This window comes from Grus americana, chromosome 2 (assembly GCF_028858705.1).
Source record: "Grus americana isolate bGruAme1 chromosome 2, bGruAme1.mat, whole genome shotgun sequence".
NCBI lineage: Eukaryota > Metazoa > Chordata > Aves > Gruiformes > Gruidae > Grus > Grus americana.
Genome location: NC_072853.1, coordinates 164,363,942 through 164,387,880, shown reverse-complemented (window position 1 = coordinate 164,387,880; position 23,939 = coordinate 164,363,942). Strand labels below are relative to the sequence as shown.

At 40.6% G+C, this 23,939-nt stretch overlaps 1 protein-coding gene across 2 annotated transcripts in view; it reads left to right on the top strand.

Moving 5' to 3' along the window:
- The window catches only part of CRHR2 (corticotropin releasing hormone receptor 2), a 159,554-nt gene that overhangs the window by 1,814 nt on the left and 133,801 nt on the right, over nucleotides 1-23,939 (top strand). For both annotated transcript variants that reach the window (XM_054817735.1, XM_054817734.1), the window contains exon 2: nucleotides 12,135-12,228. In XM_054817735.1, the coding sequence (XP_054673710.1) occupies nucleotides 12,135-12,228 (94 nt within the window). The remainder of the gene's footprint in view (nucleotides 1-12,134; nucleotides 12,229-23,939) is intronic.

Below are 23,939 nucleotides of genomic sequence, written 5' to 3'. Positions count from 1 at the left end.
AGAAAACAGCTGCCTTGAAAGAAAGAAAAAAAAAAGTAGCGCAGATTAAGAATCAAAACGTTAAGTTTTCATAAAATGTATTTAGTCTGAGAGAAACGTGTGCTTTGAGTGTATTCCGAGTGTGCTTATGTGGAGGAGCTTGTTTGGATGCGGCGTACTTGTGTCTGACAGAGACTCGTGTACGCCTCTGCGGTATGTGGAAATAATGTGCTGGAAGACTATCTTCAGCCTCACGTATAGAATAGCTCTTGTTGCTCCAGCTGTAGCAAAAGCAGAGCTTTTACTGTTCTTTGGGGGTGTGTTTTCATCTGCAAATGTTGTCGGTAAATCTGTATCTCTGCTTTACAGCTGGCTGAAACTTCGCACCAAGAAGCTTAAGAGAAATGTTTTAAAACTTTGGCTCAAATCCAAAGCTCTTAAGTTCCTGTTTAACTTGAAAACACTTGAAAGTTGCCTCAAAGTCAATGGCTTTATTCACATTTGTGGATTTGAGAGAAGGCATAGCTGCTTGTGGGAGCAGGCCCATATGCGATTAAGGAAGCTTAAGTTCTCAGAGCAGCTGAGCCATTGTGTTTTATGGGAACTGCAGGTTTGCAACACTTATGAAATGAGGCAACTTTCTAGTACAGAATTAGCTCTGCCACATGAAAATACTGGTGCAAATGACCTGTCAGATTTCACAGGGTTGGTCAGCAAAAGGGTGAAGACTTGCACAGCAGGCTCTGAGATTTATGTTCTCTTGAAGGGTTTCTGTACATATGATACACTGGAAAATGCATTTACTTGAATGTGAAAAACAAACAAGCAAACCATAAACCAAAGGCAAATGAATCTTTTGACATTTTGATATAGAGTCCTTGCTGAGTTCATGTAATTTGGAGGAGGGGGCATTATTCATCAAAAACAAAAGCAAAGCTTGCTGTAATTCATATGCTTTCCCGAAGCTGTTAAAACAACCAGAGCAGTTTGAGTGTTATCAGCCAGTGGTGATGAGTTAAATAATATTCCTGGTCTGAGACTACCAAAATTCAATCCTACGATGAATTAATGCAGCATAAACATCTCCTCATGAGAGGCCTTTCCTGGTGTAGAACTTTGTCAGGGTTTAAATCCGTAGCCATCTTGCGGTAATTACTGGATCTTTGAAGGAGGTAGTTGTGTGCAAGGAGGGACGGCTGATGTTGGCTGGCTGATAGTTTTGCCATGAAAGATTTCAGTAATATTCATAGCTGCCCTCAGCTAGAAAGAAACCAGCCTTTAGCTTTTGTTCATATAAGGCATCTGCTTACATATGATTATTCTGTCAAGAGCGAAGGACAAATAATGATTAAGTCCTCTAAACTGTGGCCTTCATATTGCAAACCAGAGTGTGCTTGTGCCTGCCCTGCTTCTTGCATGCCTCTGCTGAAGCTGGTGGAGGAAGACAGCGCAGGGATCTCATTGCAGAGTGTGCTCTATCAGGTGCATACTTGTTTAGTTTCAGTCTCATAGGTTGTATCTCTACTACTACATTAAGATTGCCAGGACAGCTCTTCAGCCTTCAGGCCGAATGCCAGAGAGTGGCTTGTGCCCGTACTATTAAGCTCCTTCAGCTTCTAAAATGGGGGCCCTGTGTGCAAACTGCCCATTGAGAATGGTCCCTGGTGCAGCCTTACTCCCAGTTCATTCCCGGCAACTGTGAGATACCGCTAGATTGCTTGGGGCAAAATGCGGCCAGGAACCATTCTAAAAATTTAACAGTATAAATGATTAAGTACTTAAAACAGACCTTTGCACTGTTTGATTTATTAGCTTAGATGGAGTATGCTGTACTCCCATTGCTCAGGGCTCTCAGTGAGTGCCCGAGGGAGGCATTTTCCTCTAAGGCAAACTCTTCATTGCTTTGAATTCAGTGATCAGCTTTCTTTGTGTTAGAGATTACTGTGGGATCCTGCCAGTGATGTGATGATCTGAGAGATTCACAATGAGAATAACAGGGTAGTGGATAATACCAACTTTTCAAGGAAGTGTGTTTCTGTTTTCATTTTCATTTTGTCCTATATATTAGTAAACCAAATATTTTAAAATATTATATAGGAACAAACATTTGCACATTTCTAGATTTTTCAATAGTTCTGCAGATTTTAGTTTTCGAGGAGGTGGGGAGGTGAGGAAACGTGGGTGGTAAAAACAGGCTACACACACTGCTGAATTTGATCCTTTTTAGTTTATGTCACTTTCAGGTTTGCAGCAGTGCAAACCCAAGAAGGACGCTTTGGGGGAAAGCTGGTTTAGTTTAGATTAAGATTTTATCCAGTAAATGACATTTCTGCAGGAATTTTCCTTTTCCACTCCATGTCTATAAATTGAAACAGATAGATCAAATCTTGATCATGTACACATCCTTCTTTCTTTTAACCTACACCAGTTTTAATCCCAAATGTAGTCTGTTCTCCCTAAAAGTGCAAACATTAATTCTTGGATGTAAAGCTGGAGCTGTCCAGCGAGCCTCATGGCACCTCCTTGCCTCCTGTAGGTATGCAATAGTATGTATCAAAGCACTGCATAAACATTGTCTTTGCCTCCTTATCTTTCTATTCATAACAACCAGCCTTGACAACTGAACACTTCCTGCTGGTTTGCTTTATCAAACTATTTCTTTATACAGAATTACTTTTTTTCTACTGCTAATCTTTTTTTTTTTTTTTTTAAATAGCTTTGAAAATAGCTGTATTTGATTTGACCCGGCTAGTGTTGGGCAAAGAGCTTTATGTGTTTTATTTTTTTTTCTCTATAGAGTTGGATACATTTTGCCACGGCCCTTATTACAAGAGAAGACAAATAGAAACTAGTCATTTACCATTGCCATCAGTCAGCTAACAAGTGCTGTCCTTCAGATGAATGCCTGCTTGAATTCCATCAATCATGTCCAAATGTATGAAAATTTCACTCTCAGTTTCTGGTGTCAGTGTGGGGATAATTGTTAGATGTTTCCTGCAATACTCTTTGACGTAGGAGGTCATGCTGTCCTAAGTACTGATCAGTTCTTTGGGTCTGGGATCACTTGGATTGGGTATCACAAGCAGAAGTTCTACCGGCTCTGCATGATCTTGACAAAGGCTGTAGCATTTGGGAAGTGCTGTGGCAGGGACAGGGGCATTCTGAGAAAGCCAGTCCACAGAGATGGGTTTCGACATCCTGTCCTGACCTCTGGCTCACGACTACCTCATTGCTGTACAAGTCAGTCCACATTGAGAGTCAGGTGCCGGGAGCGTGCTGCTCCTGCCTGTGTACGTCTTGTTCCCCAGATTGACAGCTCTATTGTGGAGCTAAATGGGTGGAGAACTTGGAAGCTGTCCTTCTCCAGGAATGATCAATTAAACGGCATGTGTTTGTACAGAAACGCGGCTTGTTTTCACTAAATAAGAAGGAAAATCCATTTGGTATTTCAAGAGCTGAAAAGTACTTTGTCGACAGAGCTGTAAGAAAGTGAAACTAATTCAAACTCTGTAAACTTTTGCGTAATACTGGCTGGATAACTATCCACTCTGGGTTGTGTATGCCGGGAAAGTAAATAGTGAGCAATGCAGATGGAGATTAAAATACATTAACTGTCCTCACTGCAATGCTAAACCCTTGCCCTGGTAATAGTAGCTGAAGTGCCAGAGAACTGGAAGGGAGCCACCTGCCTCTGGGGCTATGGGACAATCTCTCTTGCCGTTACCCAGGTTCCTGGGACGTGGGAGGCTTCCTGAATGCCATTATCTCTGCGCTGCCTTAGTTTTGGGATTGCTGTCCTCTAGCAGGGGTGGCTTTTCCAGTGGAAAGGAAGGAGGAAAGAAGGCGAAAGTGAATAAAAGGAAGTGTGCTGATGAGTCCGAACAGGTTGCCTGCGGGGCTGCCAGCCAGGGGCTGCTAGCAGGCGTCTGAGTGCGGTGCATGGACTAAAGTATCGATTCCCTTTGAGTGGCAGTAGCAGACACCCACAGCACAGACATAGCTTGGGTTTCAGGAGGCTCATGCCAGCAGAAGCAGAGAGATGGCCTGTGTGTGAGCCAGCACTAGTGGCTGTACTTTGGAGTGTGGCCATCACAGGCATAACCTTTCTGCTTTCTCAGTTACAGTCCCCAGGGCTACTTGGAGAAGCACTGTGCTCCTGCTGTTTCCTTGTTTTGGGGGCAAGGACATCCAGGGACCAGTCTGCTCCTTCTGTTACGGATTGACTCTTTCAAAGCAGAAAGGAAGGCCGGGGTTATCCCTCTGGCTGACAAAAATGATGTCTCAGAGCACATGACAGGATTTTGACTAGGCGAGCTCCAAATCAGATGGATTGAGGATCTTTCCTCATCATGCCTCATGTTCTAACTGCTGGGATATCAGCTATTTAGACCGTCTTTAACTTGAGAGACCTTCCCAGGTGTAACAAACCCCTGCTTTCTCAAAGCAAGTGTCTTTTCATGAATATTTTCAAGTCTTGTCAGACTTTCAGTATTGGTTTTTTTCAGACAGGAAAAAAGTTTAAACGAAAATTCTATCTTTAAATATAAAAATAATTTAAGCATACCTTTTCATTGTATTTGGCACAATATTTTAATTATGATTATGCAGAGTCCAAAATATTAGAAAAATGAGTGAAAAAACTCTCAAAGCCTCTAGACTGCTGATTATTGTTCAAGATAGTCTATAAACTGTTAATTACAGCATTTCCAAGAGAAAGTGTTTGAGAGTAACTGCTATCTATGATGTTTTTTACCATAGGGGCTAGATGTCCTAGAATCAAGGAATGAAAAAATAATTTATGCTGGAAGGAACTGCTAGAAGTCTCTTGTCCGGCCTTCTTCTCAAATCAGGGCTAATTCCAAAACCAGATCACGTTGCTCAGGGCCTCATCCAGTTTGGTTGTGAAAATCTGCAAAGATGGAGATTTCACAGTATCTCTGAACCTCTTTTCCAGTGCTCAGTCGCTGCCATGGTGCATTTTTTATTCATGTCCTGTGAGACTTTTTCCTTGCTGCACCTTGTGAATGATGCCTGCCTCTTGTCCTTTTGCTGTCAACTTGAGAAGAGTCTGACTCCTCTGTAATTCCCCTTCAGGTAGTGAAAGACTCTTGTTAGACCTTCTCTTCTTCCAGTCAGTCTTGGAGTTAAATTTCACTGTGATATGGGCTTTTCAAATACTAAAGGTGGACTCCAGCAGTTTAGGAAGAAGGAATGGATGGAAAGAGAACCTAAAAATGAGCCAGTGAGGTGACACTCATCATCAGCAATGAACTGTTGTGAAGCCTTGAGTCAAAGGAACATTTGATGGAGGATATAGAGGTACCATTGTGGACATTCCGTGGACAGTGAGAGCAGATATCACTAGCTGATTAAAATTTTGATCCAGAATGGGAGATGGGTTTTTACCTTTTTTAAGGTGGGAGCATGCCGGTAGAGATCTGAAAAACAAAGATTAGGAGCTCACATTTGACAAGCTAGAATTGGGAGAGCCTGTGAAGGCCCTGAGGTGTAGTGGCAGTGTGATAATGATGGATGGGTGAATGATCTTTGCAGAGACTATTCAGGTAGATAAGAGTTTGTCTGGGAGTGGTAACTGAGGTACTGGCATTCATTTAGGTAAATGTGACTTTTAAACTTGAGCTACTATGGATTCCCTGTATGTTTTGTCTCCAGTGCGTAAGTCATCTCATCGTAAAGTAGATGTTAAAAGCAGAGGTGATAGATTGCTCCTTGATAGCGATTCCTTCTTCCACTGAGTATTAGGGAGCCTAAAGCAATGCCTTCTGAAATAGCTGAGTGAGGTGAATCACATTTGAGCTGCTGAGGGGATTCATAGTAATGTGAATTGGGTGGAAAGAGTGGGGAAGAATTAGTCATGGGTTTGGTGTGAAGACCTAGGAAAAGCACAGATATGAAGGCAAGAGTGCTGTGAATGGCTTGCTTCCCTTCCAGATTCTGAATATGATATCCATAGATATGTGGAACAAAGAACAAAACTCTCCAGGGATGTGAAATTGAAAAGTCTTTCCATTAAACGATTTTATTTGAAAACAGCCGTAGCCTGTGATTCAAATGCTATTTTGCTCCTTTTTAATATCTCATGTTTCTTTGGAAGGGCATGGAGACTTGGTTGGACAAGTCCAGCTCATGGGTGGCCTTAAACAGTTTTGCTTTGTATGCTGTGACTCAGAAAAGCACTTAGCACATGCATGGTTTGCAGTGGATGAAGAACCTCCTCTCTACACCCTTATTCAGCAGAGCACGTAGGCAGATGCTTAATGAAGGCAGATCTCCAAGTTTCAAAGACAACAGTGAAGTTCAGTGGTGGGCTCAGTGTAGCAGATGTTTGAGGGTTTTTTTAATTTATTTCTGAATAAAAATGAATTTAATTTTATGCTTAGAACTGAGCACATGTTTATTTGCTTTATTGAACTGAGTCCTACTTCCCATCCCATGCAGACTTACATTCTCTGTCTCCAGACTTCCTGGAAGAGCTGCAGAGTACATGTTGGCCTGTAAGATCATAGAGCAATGTCTCCTGGATCATTTAGGGTTCACTAGCTACTAGCACTATTTTATCTAGCCACTTGGATTAACTTAGAGACGAGTAATGACAGGGAGTTGAAAGAGTTGAAGGATTACTCAAAAAGGAGACTGTTTTTCTTGAACTGTGCTAGTAGTCTTTCCTTTTACCGTAACCTTAGCTGGCTCAGGTTTCAGGTTGCAAGTTCCTGTGAAAACTTGTACCTTCTATCACAAATGGAAATTATTTTTCTGGTGAAGCACAGCCAAATGATTGTATACTGCCAAATACCGCTGCACTCGCAAAGTTAAGTTCCTGAGTAGAGAAAAGACAAAGATATCTTGAAGCAGAGGACTGACCTCTTTGGTTCTTCAACAAGCAAAGTACTTTCCCCATGCTGGCCCTCTTAGCAATGTCCTTTAATAAGCATCTCTTTTTCATATGTCTTGTGTATGAAGTAACCACATGACAGTGAATATAAATCCATCCTGGCCACAGAAAAGGCTACTTTCCCCTCCTCTCCTAGGCTTTTGTCTGTTTTCCTCCTTAAGTAGCATTCTTCATTCTCCCGGTTGTGCATATTCCTTCACGTGATTAGTATTCAGTAACTATTCTGGCTCTCTTCATTCTCTCCCATGTATTGCCATCTCTTGTTAGAGAGAAAGAGCTGCTCAGATGAATGTTGGCATTTGTTATAACACTGAATACCTGGTGTTTTTCCCAAAGCATCTGTTTTCACACACAAGTACTGTTGATGGCAGGAACCTCTGTAAAACTTGCCAGATGCCCACCTGCCCTGGAAACTCCCTACCTGTATTCGAACAGAGCATGAGTTTTGTCAAGGATGTGTGGGATTTGCTTTGATTTTGCTGCATCGAGCTCTTTCACTAATTATATTTTCACGGTGAAGGTAGATGCGTGTCCCTAAACTGGGCTTCTGTGGACACAAACTAACAGGTTTTGCATTTAATTGGACTGCAACTCTGAGACAGTCCTTCCCAAATGTTCAGGAGAATGAATGCTTGATCTCATTGTAGAAATGGTGCATTTGGAGAGCTTAAGCCAGCAGTATTTCTCACATTAATTTATTTGCATTGTCTAATTGAAAAACTAAAAATTAAATACAGGTTTTCCCTTTCTCTCTTTTTTTTTTCCAAGTTCTGGGGCAAAACTACCAAGTAGCAGCTTTCTGTGTGCTGAAGGCAATTTCACTGCACTGTTGATGTTGAAACAAGGTAGAACTTAAGGCCTCAGCACTCCCAGATGCTTTACAGAAACCACTGGGAAGGAGGTGCGGCAGGAGTCTTAACAGCAGTGCTGCTTCACAGAAGTGAAGGTTAGGAATACGAGTCCTCCTAACATGATCTGTGCCATTACCATAGATGTCTACTCAGGAGGGGAAAGTGAGCACAGGTGGCTAGTTTAGACTGAGACTTCATTTTTATGTGGCAATGGAGACATAAGATGGATCCTTCTCTTGTCATCTGTGGACTGAGCACGTGTTTTGTGGTTGATAACTACAAAATTGTTTGGTATTGGAAGGTCACTTCATCTTGCTCAGTAAAAGAAAGAAAACAGTAGTACTTTATATATTTTTATAAGATGGTGATGTGTTCCTGTCTTCTGCAGCCATCATGTCTAAGAATGTTTTTACCTCTCCTTTTGTATATAGTGTCTAAGGAAATTTAGGAAGGAGTCATCATCAAGGCCAGGTTGGATGGAGCTTTGGGAAACATGGTCTAGTGGAGGGTGTCCCTGCCTGTGGCAGGGGGTTGGAACTAGAAGATGTTTAAGTTCCCCTCCAACCCAAACTATTCTGTGATTCTATGATCCTGTCCTTACTCTGTCTTCAGAGTGGGTGAGACCCAGCTAATGCAGCCAGTGGAGGTCAGGGACTGATTCATTTCAACTTAAAGATTTAAAATATGGCAGATGAACTGCATCTGAAAAATTCCTACTTCTCTTCCTGAATTGCAAAGGAATCCCTGGGCAATCAGCTCAGCTGTTGCACTCTCTGTTTTGAAGTCTGAGCTATTTGAGATAAATCCCACTGCTTTTCTGCATGTGGCTTTCTGCTGAGATGCTGTTATAGTTCCACAGGATGGATTTCTCTAAGACCTCGTAAGTACTATGTACTACATTTTTTTGAAAGGGAATTTTTGCTCTGTTACTTTGAGACTATGTCTCCCAATTGCTTTTGTTCAGCATGCCACCAGCAGGTGTTTTACAGGGAGGTGTAACAGCTTTTTCTAAAAAGCTGGCTTTTATTAGACGACTAGAATATGGTATCTGGGAATTCTTACGTGAGAGTGGGAAAGCGAAGCGCATGCATCTGTCCATGTTTGGCAGCACTCGCTGCTCCCGAGCTTCCTTTCCCCATCTTGGCAGCAAATGTTGCACTGTCATGTGTCATCCTTTTCCACTTCAACTCTTTCCTTCAGTTTTCAGTCATGCTGACTTCATCCACTCTGCTGCTTCTTATTGCTAGATATTTAAACTTACAAGATGCTGTCCATTGTATCTCTGGTAGTCCCATGCCTATATTGACAGTTTTGGATCCTATTCATGGCTTTGGGGGCTTGTTTATGTTACTGTAGCCCTTTCTCACATGTTTGAGAAGAGAAAACAATCTTCAGTGCAGGTGAATTACAGTACCGGTGTTCATTTGGTTTATATATATATATCTATCTATCTCACTACTTAGAGGAACACAAAAATCTTTTGGACCAGGACTCTGTGTTAACTGTGTTTAAAATTAAGTTACAAGTCCTCTCTAATGTGCATGAAATAACCACAAATTCTGTTAGGAACTGAGAGGAGGCAACACTGTAATGGGTCAGATATTTGTCCATGCACAGAGCTCTCCATATGGATCCACTGAGGCATGTTACATATATAATGTTACATACGTCTTTTTATGACTTCATGTTAGTCATTTCTGAGAGTACTTGTGTGAGAAAGAACAAATTCTGCATAAATAAATGTTTGCAAGATTGAAGCCCTTCTATTTTGAGAGGAGCGCACACTACTGTTAGTGCTTTGCGACTTCTAACAACGTAACATAGCAACATGTTACTCTCTCTTAGGCTGTTGCCCTTTTCATCTGCCCTTCCCATATCTAGAGTGATCTTATGGTGCTTTCGTTGCATGCCCTCTGACAAAGATGAAGACCTTTGATGGATTAATGAAGAGCAGTGACCGTGGCCAAGGAGAAAGGTCTAGCAAAATGACCATGAGAGACACAGACAGTGATGCACTAGAACAATTCATTCACTCCTTTTCTGAAAGTCCTCTCAGATGTGAACAGGAAGTTGACCAAAGGCTCCATATATTGCTCTGAAGAGTGGCCTGCAGACTATTAGTTGGTGCCCCTGCTTTAGAAAGTAAAGGACTCCTTTTCATCTTAATCTCTGGCTCAGTGCGTTATTTTTATTTGTTCATAAATGTCCACAGTGGCTCAGAGAAATTAAGATAGACGTTTCTGTGCCTGTTTCAGGTATATGTGCAGACAACGTAGAACTGATTTGATGGGAAGAGGTCATGGGATAGCAGCTGTCTTAAGAGAAATGCAGTTTGAGTAAAGTAGTGCATTAGTTGCTCAAAGCAACTAATATTTCAAAATATATACACAGTCACAGGCCCAATTATTTATCTTTAAAATTCTCCATTACTTAAATGCTTCTCTTTTTTTGCCGTTCTTTATTTTTTTAAGAGAGTTTTTTAGGTCTTTTGGGTTTGTCTTACTTTTAAAAAGTATCACACACAAAAAAGCTGTTCCCTGTGGTAAGTGGAGAGAAAATGAAAGCAAAAGTAACATAATACGTGGAAGGCACTTTTCCCTCTAGCCAAATGAACCTAGATTGACCCTAAAGCAAAAGTGACATTTAACCTTTCTTGTTCCTACACATGCTGTGCTAAACTTGACCTCTGTCTGTTCTTTCCCATCATCTTAGGAAGCAGACAGCTGAACATGCAGTGTATTTACAGTACATGGAGATGTCTCAAGTTTCTTCTTTGAAGTGAGACAGTGCTTTGGCCTGTGAGGTAGCAGAGGGGCGGAGGGATAGAAGGGAAGAAATGCCTCTGCTATGTCAACTCACATGACTGGGTCTGACATGACCACTACGGAGTTTGCTTCCTGGCAGGCTCGGCTGGAGTTCTGTGCCTTGTAAGATGGCATCTGCCCTTGCTGCAGAACAGAGACATTGCCTTTCTCTATCTGCTTGACCTGACCATGCATGGTCACTATCCTGGAAAGCTTTGCTATGGGACGCAGAAGTTTGAGTCTTCCTGGAGGAGAAACAGCAGCTTCATGGTGTTTATTTGAAAAGAATGAAGTCTGAGAAAGGCTTTTTGTTTGTATTTCAAGACTTCCTATTTTGTAAAGTAACAGCAAATTGAGAAATAGATAGAAATGGTATTGTACAAAGAACAGTTGTTCTTTAGAGACCAACTTTGCTGATGAATTTTATTGTCATGATCATTTACTCCACTTCTTATTAAGTGGCAAAGAATTCAGTGACATACAAAGGGTTCTGCAATCACTTAACACATCTTAAGCACTGAAATGTAAAGTCAACATTCAAGGAGTATGGTGGTTTCCCTGAGTAAAAGCTGCCTGTATTATGTTACAATCATTCTGCGTAAATAGAAGAGCAAAGGCATTTTGTGTGTTACCAAGGCTTTATAGCCCCTCAGAAATAGTCAAGAAGATTTTGTTCCATAGTTTGAAAATGGAAGTTTCTGTCATCGATGTGTCACTCGGGAATTTTCTCAGCCCTTTCTTAAAGGGCTTTTCAAGAGCTTCTCTTGCTCCAAGCATTATCCCAACTCAGCTGTACGTTGAGATGTACGGTTCTGTGAGCTTCTGTCCTCTGTCTGCAGTGGGCACTTCAGTAATATAATTTTTGAGTGTGAAAATGTGAACATATTCCTTGGATTCAACTCTAAATGTGCATTTCCTAAAATTTACTGGGGGATGTACTATTATCCTGTACTGAACCTGCAGCTTTCTTGAAGTACCGATGTTGATATTAATGCTCTCTTTCTCACTAGCATTTGCCCTCAGTGGAGGACTCCGCACGCTGAATTGAAGGGGCAGAATCTTGCGTGGTTTTTACTGGCTAAAAAGAGCTAAGGGCCACCTTACAGGCTTGCCTACTTTTCCTATACAGTCAATGGAAGCGCTTTCCTCAAGTCTTCTGAGCCAACTGCCGTCTCTCTTGAATGTGTAAGGATCTTTAGGACCCATGTGACCATTAAAAGTTAGTTGAAAAAATTCCACACATGATCTTTAATGGGATGTGATTAATCTTCTCTGCTTTAGGCATCTATTTTTAGGTGAGACAAATTGTGTCCTGAGCTTTGTTAATGCTATTGACAAGAAGAGGTCGATGAAGGTGGTTCATTTGTAGGGGCCTACATTTAGTCAGATGAATGCCACCTCATGTCGTGGAGCCAAGCAAGTATAACTGTAAATCTTCTCTGTCATGAGAGGATGTCTGTACCTGAACCAATTATGAATGGAAACTGCTATGAAAGTGCTGGGGATTATTGTACTCATGAGTGAGAAAATCTGTTCTGTGCTGCTGCTTTATGGCTTGATTTGTTTTGTTTCTGTCTGTTCATCCAGATAGTTGTCCACTGTGAATCTTCTGTGAACCTGCCCTTGTCTGTTCTGCTGGAAAAGTACTGTGAAGCTTTGTCAGCCCGCACCAATGTCACAGGTATTTATTTCTCAATTTCTTGCTGGCTTCTTGTTACTGTAGGATCTGTTTTCAAAGTGTCCTTGCTCCAGCAACATCTTTTCCTGCTGAGATAAACATAGTGCCTCCTGCCTTGGGTTTTCATTGGCAACAATGTACAGTGGTGTGAGATGAGATGGAAAGAAAACTTTGAATTTTGCACACCTGGAAAGAGCTTCAGGTGAACTAATAATGACAGCCCTTTTTCGTAATTTAATCTGTTAAACTGACTACACTCACCGACTGATATGATAATTGAAGGTTAGTACAGTTAAAGTGTCTGTATCCAGACTGGTCCAGACTCGTTGCCAAAGGCTGTCTGCATTTCTCCAAGTGCAGCATGGGACATCCAGGCTGGGTGGACGAAGACAGGTGGATGTGCTAATAAAATCCAGCCCTTGTGTGGCATTCACTGTAGAAACTGGGGTGCCCTGACCAGACTGACAGCTCATATAAGCTAGGGATGAACTTTGGATCATTTCAGACAGATCAATGAAGTATTCACTGTGAAAAACACCAGTTCTTCAAATCAGAACACAGTACATATCTTTAACCACAAAACTTTACCATTTCTGTTTTCTGATCCCACCATCAAGTCTCCAAAGTCTGATTCTAACTTTTTAGGTTAAGACGGAAGGCTTTTCTCACAGAGCGGTAGGGCAGGGGCATCTAGGGGCACTGGCAGTGGGGTAAGGGGAATATCACTTATTCTCTAGAAGCCTAAGAGCAGACAGCAGGAAGGAATGGGGGAAATATGGTGCCTTTGCTTTCCTCATTCCAGTTTTCAAAAGCAGGGCAAAGTAGTGATTCTTGTGCTTGATTCTTGGCTAAAACACATCAGCACAAAAATGATACTGTAAGAGATGTGAAACTGGATCCAGCTTTGCTTCAGAAGTGGGAGAGGCACACTCACAGCCACTCCTCTGCGGGGTGACTGGGGGTTGTGGTGTGTTGCGATGAGTGATGCTACTGGGCGAAAAAGTAGGATTGTTTCTTTGCCCTTCACTTCTCTTTCCCCCTGGTAAATCTTCATGGAGGGAGGAGTTCAAAACATCTTGTAATGATGTAGATACTGTCATTGAGCCAGTTCTCCACCCATGAGAAATGACAAAGGAAATCAGGCTCAACGAAGAAAAAAATCTTTCTATATAATATATCAGATCAATTGTGTTTTACTCTGACTGTATCAATTCCTTAAGGACAATAAGCTGATCTAGATAAGCTGGTCAGACTGAAGTCTGAAAGTTGTGTTGCCTTAACTGCCTCTTAATTTGCATATAAATGGGTGTGTTGACCTGTATTACGAATCTAGCCTGAGCTCTGCAACTTGTGCCATTGTGTTCCAGGGAGCAACTCTGCCTCGTGATATATTTGCATGTACAAATTTTAATGACCATCTATTCCATTCTGTAACTGGAAACAAAGGAAAGATAGATGAGGTTTTGTGAAACCTTCCATAATTTTGGACCTTTCTTTCAGGTGTTCTTTGCCTTTTGAATATTTTTGTAAATATTATTGTAAAACTTGCCATTGATTCATAAGGTATTTTTCCTCGTCCAGAGCTTCTATTGCAAAAAACCAAATTTCACACCAGGCTGTCTTAGAAGCTGGCAAACAAATTACTTCTCAATTGTTGACAAAAAATAATTTTCTGGGCTGTTTACATGATGCATGAACACAGGGCATCTTCTGAGGCTGAGTGCAAATACTATAATAGCATTTTAATATGAAAAGGGAAAAGAGAAGTGACAGAAGCTTCTCTTCTATTGCACTATCATTGTAAGGTATCACTCATCAAAAAGTAAAGCACTGCTCTGAAATTAATGAAACTTGATTGTTATATAGAGACAATCCAACATGCAGCTTTTCTAGAACATACCTTCCCATGATGCTTGTGACCGTAGCCCTTTCTGCAGCATGCTTCAAAATCCTGTGAACCTGTAGTCTGCTTTGAGCATGGACTTATAGTAAAACCCAAAGCTGCTTCGTGTTCAGACCAGTTGGACATAAGCCCAGACTTGGGCATAAGCATGAAGTGAACTTTGGGACATATCAGGGACAAAAGTTCACTTTTTTGCTTAGTGTGGGCCGATGTACTTTTCTTTATATGGTGGATCACCAACATGGTGCTTCTAATCACTATCTTCCATGACAATTTCAGGATCTTCAGAAAGGTCTGGACTATTCAGCTATGAGTCTTCTCACTAAAAATGGAGGTCTACAATATAGTGACCTCCTCTTTATAGTCAGTGAAGTTCTAGTTGGTACAGTTAAAGTCCAAAGCATGATTTCATCCTAAACTAGGATCCAAAATGGAGCACAAATGAAATGCTGTTTCTTTAAAGGGATCCAAGGATAAGAAGCTCCTGTGACTAAGTCCACTCTAATTTTTTGATGTCCAAAATAAGGTGAGCTGTGTGCATCCTTAATTTCGAACCCTCATAGCAATAAGGATGTATCACATTGAAACATTGGTGTACTCCATTCAGCAGCATGAATGTATAGAGACCATAGAGTCTGCAATGTCTGAGTCTTTTCTGTGGTTCACGTTCTTTGACACAGAGGGGAAAAAAATCAACAAAAAACCCCCAAGGGGAGGCATATTGCACAATCTTTATTTATAGCTGTGAGAACAGTAAACATTGAAATTTTGTAATTGGCTATCTTCCCTGTCTCTTTTCCAGAAGATGCTGTTAATTAGTCCAATATGTTAATTTCCTCCCCCTATAATTACTAACTTCACCCCCCAAATATGTTCACACTAAGTATCCCAAACAGATGGCATAAAATCCTTTGGAGAATTTCATGTATGTGTAATTCCACTGAATTGCTGAGTGAATGACATTGTAAATTCAGTATGAAGTGATTTAAACCAAGCAATACTTTTTCAAAGGTAGAAGGCAATATAACTCAATCTCTCTATTGGGTGTTGTTTCCTTGAAAAATCCCTGGATGACACCTTCATGATTGCTTGAGTGCAGCTTTTGAGATTGATGGGAATGTGTATTTTTATTTGTGGACCTGAAGAAGAATTTTATTTAATTATTACTTTGCTTTCATTTATAAGAGGAATTGGTTGTAATGGCAGGATTTATCTACAGTGACTCAGCTGAAGATGTTCCTGAAGTTCTAATTGCCTGATATGGTTTGGCTAGAATTACAGTAATATCCAGGATGACTGGATGACCGTAATTCCATATATCTTTATGATACATGCACTGAGTTATAGCTTGAATTTTTATAGGTACTTACAACAAGTGGGTCCTCAGTTCACACTGATATTCCATGAGTTTTGTCATGCTCCCCTTCACATCCTTTGACTTGCCTTTCTTATATGTTTCCACTAGAGACTACAAGTCTTGACTCATCCTATTTACTTTTGATCTCCATGGAGACCTTTTGATCTCACTTTTTGGTCCATTGACATGTTTGACAAGACAATCTTTAAGACCTTGTCAAAGGATGATTCACCTGAAAACAGGCATTTTTTCCAAAAAATAAATCAGAAGGTGGATGGCCAGTGCTAGTGTGCTGACTGTATCAGTATAAGAATTACATTCTTTATTTTCCTTCTCTTTCTTTCCTTTCAATCACTTTGAAGACTGTAATTTGCATTTATGGTGTTTAAGGCTATTCAGACAACCCAATAAAGGAGAGACAGTAGATTAGATGTCATGCATTTCATGTCATGAAGTCTCAGGATTCACTGAAAGCAAAAATATTTTGTTCCCCCTGGTGACTGGATCCTCTTGAGGTGGAGGTTGGTTCCTTGCTCTCATTCTGGTCACTTTGTAGTACTGTGAAATGTCGTTGTCTGACAGAAATGGTGTAAACATTCTGATTCTGAATGGTGTAGGATTCCACCTGTACAAATTCTGGCTTATGCTATTCTGATGTTGTTTTCTCAAGTCTTTGGGGAAGCTCTGGTTTAAGGAACATGTTGGTGAGTGTGGGAGGAATGTATCCAGGGATGGATTCCAACACACAACTCCTCAAAGATGCTAGTTAAGTCTCCAACTAACCTGACATCACTTGGAGACTGCCATAATTTCCTCTGTTGCTGTCACAGTGTCTTATATTAAAGGCTTCTCCAGCACTTAACAATAGCACAGAACTGGGAAGTGGTTGTCTTATTCTTTGTTGAACCTCTTTGTCATGAATCAGAAGGGTAAAACTGAGAAAACTCGTGGGTTGAGATAAAGAGATTTTAATAGGTAAAGCAAAAGCCGCGCACACAAGCAAAGGAAAACAAGGAATTCATTCACCACTTCCCATCGGCAGGCAGGTGTTCTGCCATCTCCAGGAAAGCAGGGCTCCATCACACATAATGGTTACTTCAGAAGACGAGCGCCATCACTCCAAAGATCCCCTCTATTCTCCTTATTCCCCAGCTTTTTTATTGCTGAGCATGATATCATATGGTATGGATATTCCTTTGGTCAGTTGGGGTCAGCTGTCCTGGCTGTGTCCCCTCCTAAGTCTTTGTGCACCCTCAGCCTACTCACTGGTGGGGTGGTGTGAGAAGCAGAAAAGGCCTTGGCTCTGCATCCCCAGTCACTGGGAAGGAATATGAGGTTTGAAGTGAGCTCAAGCCCATTGCACTCTTCAAAATTCTTCTGCTAGCTGTTTAGGTTTTATAGTCTCTGTTGGGCTGAGCCATGTATACACTCCCCTGTGCTGGTCTGGCTAACACAGGGAGACATTTACACTCTTTTCATGAACTCAGGGAGAAATACTTGGACCACCAGTTCATCTACGCAACTGTTGATAGCTGTTTATCTGAAACAAAGGCCACCCCCTGGTGCCCTTCGTATTGAAATAAAGTCAGCTTCTTTGCAACAGCCTGGTCAGTCACACCACACATTATTCCCTGAGCTTGGTGGGCACAGCACCTCTGCCTGTCTCCTCTGAGGTTTCTTCCATGGTAGGGGTTTAGTGGTCCGTCACAACTGGCCAAAGTAAAGTTCATTCAAGAGAAGAATTTATGAAATTTCATGCCATTCTGAAGGATGAATCAAACTTCCTTTCTGGTCACTGTCACGCTTCAGATGATAACTTCTTAGCATGGCTGTTAGTGTTGAGCTACCAAAGACATCTTCTTGTGCAGAGGTCTCATGTAAACCAACTACAGATAGCCGTATGCTCAACTGCTGTGGAATTAGTTATTAACACTTTTCAGAGAAAACTGTTCAAAAGAAGCAGTAATAGCAGCTTGGGAGAGGGAGAGAGATCACGTATACTCACATGTCTTTGGAGGTTAGTTTTTAAAGTGTATATTGAAAGACAGTAGCTGATAGCTGTGTGTTTGCTGCATGATCTTTGTCATTCAAAGCCTAAATTAATGAGATTAAGATGCAAAAGTACTCCCTTTGTGACAGAAAACATACATGTACATAAGGGTTACTTCAGACCTTTGAATACGGCTTCAATATTATGGATCTGCTTCTGTTTCCAGCTACCAAAAGTACATACCTACAAAGTAAATAAGTGTGTGTGTGTATTGGGGGGAATATATAATGTGGTGGTGTTTTTGTATAGTGATGACAAACCCACATAAATTGGGGAAAAGTAGCATCCTAAAATACGGGTTTCTTATTGAAATGAAAATTTGAAAGATTTCTTTGGAGAACCAATTAAATATGTAACTTATTTTTATCACTATTTTATAGATTACATTTATCTTAACTTCAATTTGAAATACTCCTTCACAAAAAAGTAAAATATTGTAAAACTTCATTTCAAACCTTAAAAATGGTCAAGTTCATTTTTCAGAAAATTATTCCCCATCATTTTGATAAGAAAGCATTTGAAGGCTTGATGCTATGTTTGTGCAGTGTTTCTGCCACCTTGAAGCTAACCATTCATTACAATGCTTTTATTTCCATCATTTTTTGTTTTGATGTTGTTCCCAGACGGATCCACCTCTGTGAACGTGACACAAGTGCAAGTGTCTCTAAATAAGGTTTTTTAACTATTGTGAGATAGTGGACCTTGCAGGCTCTGTGAATGATTTCATTTTTAAACGATTTTTGTTTTCTTGGAGCTTTATTCAAACAAAATACAAACCTTTCTAGGTTTTGTTTATGGAGGATTTATCTGTGCTGCTTTACTGGAAAAGGTTCTCTCATCTGTGGCTAGAAGACTTCCTTTTTCATCCAGATTCTTTGTGTTCATTTCTAACCGGGAAGCAACACAGACCTTTTCTCAAGGCAATCTCCGTGCCTGTTGTAAGGGTTTTGAACTGGTATATGGCCTGTTCGTCTGTGGGAAAGATATTCAGTGTTAAGTTGTTCAGTTCAAAAGTTGGTAAACAGGAGTTGATTACCTGGTTAGATTTTTCCCTTGGTTCACTCTTTATATCTGATTGGGACTTCTACTGATCATGAATTTCTGCAGATCAGACAGGTCTGACCATCTTGAGCTTGCAGATGCTTCAGTATGGCTTTGTGTGCTGGTCATAATACCACGGTTCTGATTTGCTGTTAATAGAGGCTTAATTGGGTCATTTCTGCTAAATGTGTGCATGGAGGTCACCTCTGTGAACCAAGCAGGTGAGACTGAACCTGAAGTTTCAGAACAAAATCTAATACCTGAAATTAGTAGTGCTTAGGAACTAGGTGCTTATGCTTGGCCATCTGAATCCTTCCTTGGATCTCCAGTGACTGCACTAGATGTTCAGCTCAATCTAGACATCCCTATATAGGCACTTCCACACAGGAGTTTCACAGAAAACTGCAAATTGATCGTCATATAGCATGTAGTCTGCAAGATGGGACTTAAATCCACGTTTATACCTCAAATGCATATATGAAATCTTCTCTGACAAGGTGATTTAATCACAGATGCTTTGACCACCAAAAAAAAAAAGTCATGAGTGTTTTACCTTGCTGCACCTGCTGCTGAGTGCACACAGGCTGTACATTTTGCTTGGCTGACTGTTGTTAATTTTTAGTGGTCAAAATCAATCAATCATTCTTTTAGTAGATGGAAGTTTCATGACAGACAAGCACATTTGATAACTTGCTTTCTAGTCAGAACTGCAAAGGCGAGGCACTCACTGCTCCAGCAGTTATTTATTTCTGTGCATTGCACTGTTCTGTTTCTTGGAAACAGAAGATTTGGCCTCATTACATGTCTAAATATCCCTCCACAGTAATGGCATGGCAGCAATTCTTACTGTTTCCCTTCTGATTTTTCCAGCAGGTCACATCAATGAGCACTTCCATTTATAATGATACTTGGATGAGCTATTCATTTTAATGTACGCTTTGCACTTTCTTGGCGTCAGCCTGCTGGCTGAAGCTACGTATGCTGCTCCTGCAGCTGCCCGTGGGGCACTTAAGAATGTGCTTTCATCGCATCCACACAACCCACTTACTGCTCACAGGCGTAAAGCTAACTTTGAGCATCAGCGTTTGCATGATCAAAGCTCAGGCTAAAGACACAGGCAATCTTCCTAGCACTTCCTATTTTCAGATGTTGCAATAACTATTTAAATAGAGGTGATGATGTTGGTTTACTTTCCCACTGCCTGAAATGACATACCAGGCAGTCTAGCACTGCTTGCTTGTACTTCCCAAAATAAAGCTGACTGTGTTGTATGTTGTTGCACAATTTGTATTACTGCCACTGGTCCTTATAATTTAAAAAGTTGTATTTCTTAAGTCTGGTGCAGTTCCAAGCTGAGGATACAGAAAAATTCTAACGTATTAAGAAACAATGTAGACAGTTCAACAAGTTTTGTGGTCCACTAGACAGGATTATTTAGACTCATAGAATGATAGAATCATTTAGGTTGGAAAAGACCCTTAAGATCATCGAGTCCCACCGTTAACTTAACGTTACCAAGTAAGTCCACCACTAAACCATGTCCCTAAGCACCACATCTACTTTGTACATTTGCTGTACAAAGAAAATATTTATGATGGTTTGGGGTTTTTTGGGGGTTTGGTTTTTATATTTTGAGGGTTTTTTGTAAGTAAGTGGTTTATGGATGAGATATATAAACATATCTAAAGGGTCCCACATTTACTTGTCCAGAGGCTGACAAGTTCTTCCAAAATTTACAGCAAAAGATCTCTAAGCTGTGTAATGAGACTGTAAAGTGCTCAGCTATTATAGTGATGAGAGCTACTCAAAGAGTTTTGGGGTTTTTTTGGGAGTGGAGGGGTTTTTTTCACATGAGTAGCCCTTGTTTCTGGTCTGACCATGTGTTCTGATTCTCTATGTGAACCATGTTTCAGTAAGAAATTGCTCCATTGCCTTGATCCTTGGGTGCTTTTGCAGAACCTCAGAAAACTACCAAATGAAGCAATCATTGCTTAGAAGAGGGACCAACTACACTGAAAGCGGTGCTAGTGATTTAGGATGAAATCTTAACTCCTCTGATACGAGTAATCACTTTTCTCAGACTTTACATTATACTGGAAGGTAACAACCTTCTGAACATCTTCATCAAAACAGTCTCTCAGTGGCATCAGCTCTGAACTGGCTGAAAAGAAAATCTCTAGCACGTCTGCCTGTCACTAAGACGTTGGGTGTGTGGGTCAAAGGGAGGAATGCAGAACATGGTTGCTGATGGTGTGAAGTTAGGGCAGATCTGATGATCCTGTTAGATATTAGAAGCATTTACAGTGATTAACCTGATGGCATTGCCATGGTGGTTCTGTGCTGCCAGCCTAGGATGCTCTGAAGAGTAAGGACAGGGAAAAACGAACAGTGTAAAATTTTAGAGGAATGCAAATAAGACAGGCATAGCTCATAAACAAAAACATGTTACAGTGGGAACGTGCCACTGAGTTTTGTTTCCTATTTCAGAAAAGCGGCACACCTCAATCCTGGATCTGTCACTTCTGCATGATATGTTCTCAGCAGACTCTCGGTAATGACTGTTACAATGCCACAATTCATCAGATATACTTAAATCTTTGAATTTATGCAGTTGGTACAATAAATACCATTTGCTGAATGTGGTTTCTAAATTAGATACCATTTTTTGTACACTTGGCAGATAAAAATATACTCTGTAGAACCTCTCATTTTGTCAAGTTCTACTAAACAGATGGAGTGCCTTTTCTGTTCACATGGAATCACGTCAGTGTATCTGGTCTTAAATGAAAACACCTCCTGTCCTTTAAATCAACATTTTGCTCTAGGTTTGTGGGTTGATGAGCCCTTCGAGCAGTGAAATAACGCTGTGGCCAATCTAGAGAGTAAATGCACATAACAATAGTGATACTACAAACTGCGCTATTTGGAAGGATGGGTAGTTCAACAGGATGTCTAAAATATATAGTACTGGAGGATAATTATTATTAGGAAACTGGAGAAATGGACTAGAATGGGATTTTTTTGTTTGTTTCTGATTTCAATAAAATGCTCAAGACCTTATGACCCCATGATGGAGCTGGCTCTCCAGTTTAGGAATGAGCTTCTAGATGTGCTCTTGTTGACATGCAATAGTTGTCTTGGCTTTGTCTCCCTGCTTTTGACAAAATAGATGTTTCCATGCTTGTTTTGGAGACATGTCCTTGAGCCACCTCAGAGTCTTACGCCCCTGTGTATAAACTCATAGCTGCTAGCACTGCCTGACTTCACTAGCGTCTACTGAAATAAAAAAAAGAGGGTGACCTTCTACCATCTGTTATTAGACGTTGCAAGATGTGCTTAAAGCTGTTTGAGAATCTGGTGGGTGGTCTGAGGAAGAGAAAGTGGTAGGATGCTTCATATTTACAGATGCTGTCATGGTCTACTGTGGGCTAGAATGTGAACACAGAAATGGATCAGAGGTTCAGCTGGCATAAATCACCTGTTATAAAGTTATAGCTGGCAGCTCATCCCTCCTTGTTTAGCTCTCAACTGCATCACTTGGTTGACCTTTTCTGAATAAACTCTGTTATGCATGGAATTGATTTGCCTTGGCCTCCAACCCTGAGGTGAAGACATCTTATTGTATAGTCCCATGTATGAAAAAATAGTTAAGCACTGAAGCTAGTGAAAATGCAAAGCTGACCTGTAAAGCTCTGGCTATACACTATTATTCAGCTTTCTTATTCCATTACAAAGTGAGAACTGTGCTATTTTTTTTTTTTCTTCCAATCATTCATCTTAGTCATTAAACTGTCAAAGTGTGGACGCTGGCTGTATAAGAAAAAGACAATGGAAAATGTTAACACAGTTTATGTAAGCCGCTAGGACCTAAACTGTTCAACCACTTCACCCTGTGTATATCTTCACTTGTATGAGAAAACTCATTCACTACAGTGATACACTCCACTGAGTAATGTTACTCGTGCATAAATGTGTTAGACGAAAAGTTTGTGTATGAATGCAAATATTTCAAGTGCACATACCCATAGCTAAGAGAAAGAGAGAAATGAGAAACAGATTCCTAGAGGTATAAATGCTATGTGGTATCTCAACTCCATTAATGTGCTACAGGATTTGGATTTCATGATTCTAAATAGCACTGCTGTAAAAAACTTGCTAGCCTATCTGTGGATTTCTTTGTCCTCCCTAAAACCCTTTAAAGAACACCACAGGGGACTGTACCATTGCAAGGCTCTGTCTTCATCCTCTTGAAACTCCATCTTGTGCAGATGTCCCTGGTATATAAGGCCAAGAATTCAGAAGCTGATCTCTTGATTGCTAACACTGTTACATGCACGGAGGTTTACTATACCAGAGAAACCTCGTCTTGTTCAGGAAATCCTCTGAAATGAATATGGAGGCTGGGAGAGTGCTTATGTGTCTGCTGTTCCTATGTTTTCCCTAAGCATCCACTTATGGCTGCTGTTGGAGACGGGAAGATGTAGTAGGTGGACCTTTAGTCAGAACCAATAGGGCTGTTCTGGTATTTTTAAACAAGCCTATTTTTTTATTTGGTATAGAGGCAGCCTAAGGCCCACTCAGCTGCAGATGTCTACTTTGCAATATCTAGAGTTACAGGAAATTAATCATACTCCTAGGAACCTTCTTTCTTTGAAAGTATCCCTGAGGTAATTTAGCAGCATGTGGAAGGCTATTACTTTCTGGCTTCTGTGTAAATAAAGGGGAAAGAGTTAATATCAGAAGGGAGATATAGTTGCAATTTCATTATTAATCTGCTCAAGGAAACTGCTTTTGAGCTCATCACTGTGAACGTGGATATGAAATCTTTAGATGAATCCTCAATGTGTAACCACACTTCAAGGCATCAGCTCTTTGAAATTTGTATTAGTGAGCTAAACCCAAGATTTCTGGCTAAGATGGATGGCTTCTTATCTGAGCAATTTGTTGTGGGTTTTAAAATATATATATGTACAAATATATATAAATATCTGATTATTTTAGAGAATGATAACCATCATTATGGTGAAATTGTCCTTCTTCCAGTAGGCACTGTGTAAACGTTGAAACCTTTGAGTTGTAGGATTTTGGAGTATGATGGGTGTTTTTTGCTGTCATCTCTCCAGAAAAATATATCCTGTTCTCTTATTTAAATTATTTTAAAACTTTGCACAAATCTCCATTTTCTTCATGGATAAATAAACTCAATGATTTATGCAGGATGCTCACCAATTTCTGCCCTCCTCCCCCCCGTTTATCCTAGAGGTTTTAAAAGTATTGAGTTTCAGAGGGGAAAAATGCTATTTTAAATATCACAGTTGCCACCTGAAGCGCTTGTCATTTCTGCTTGGGAGAGATGGCCCAAT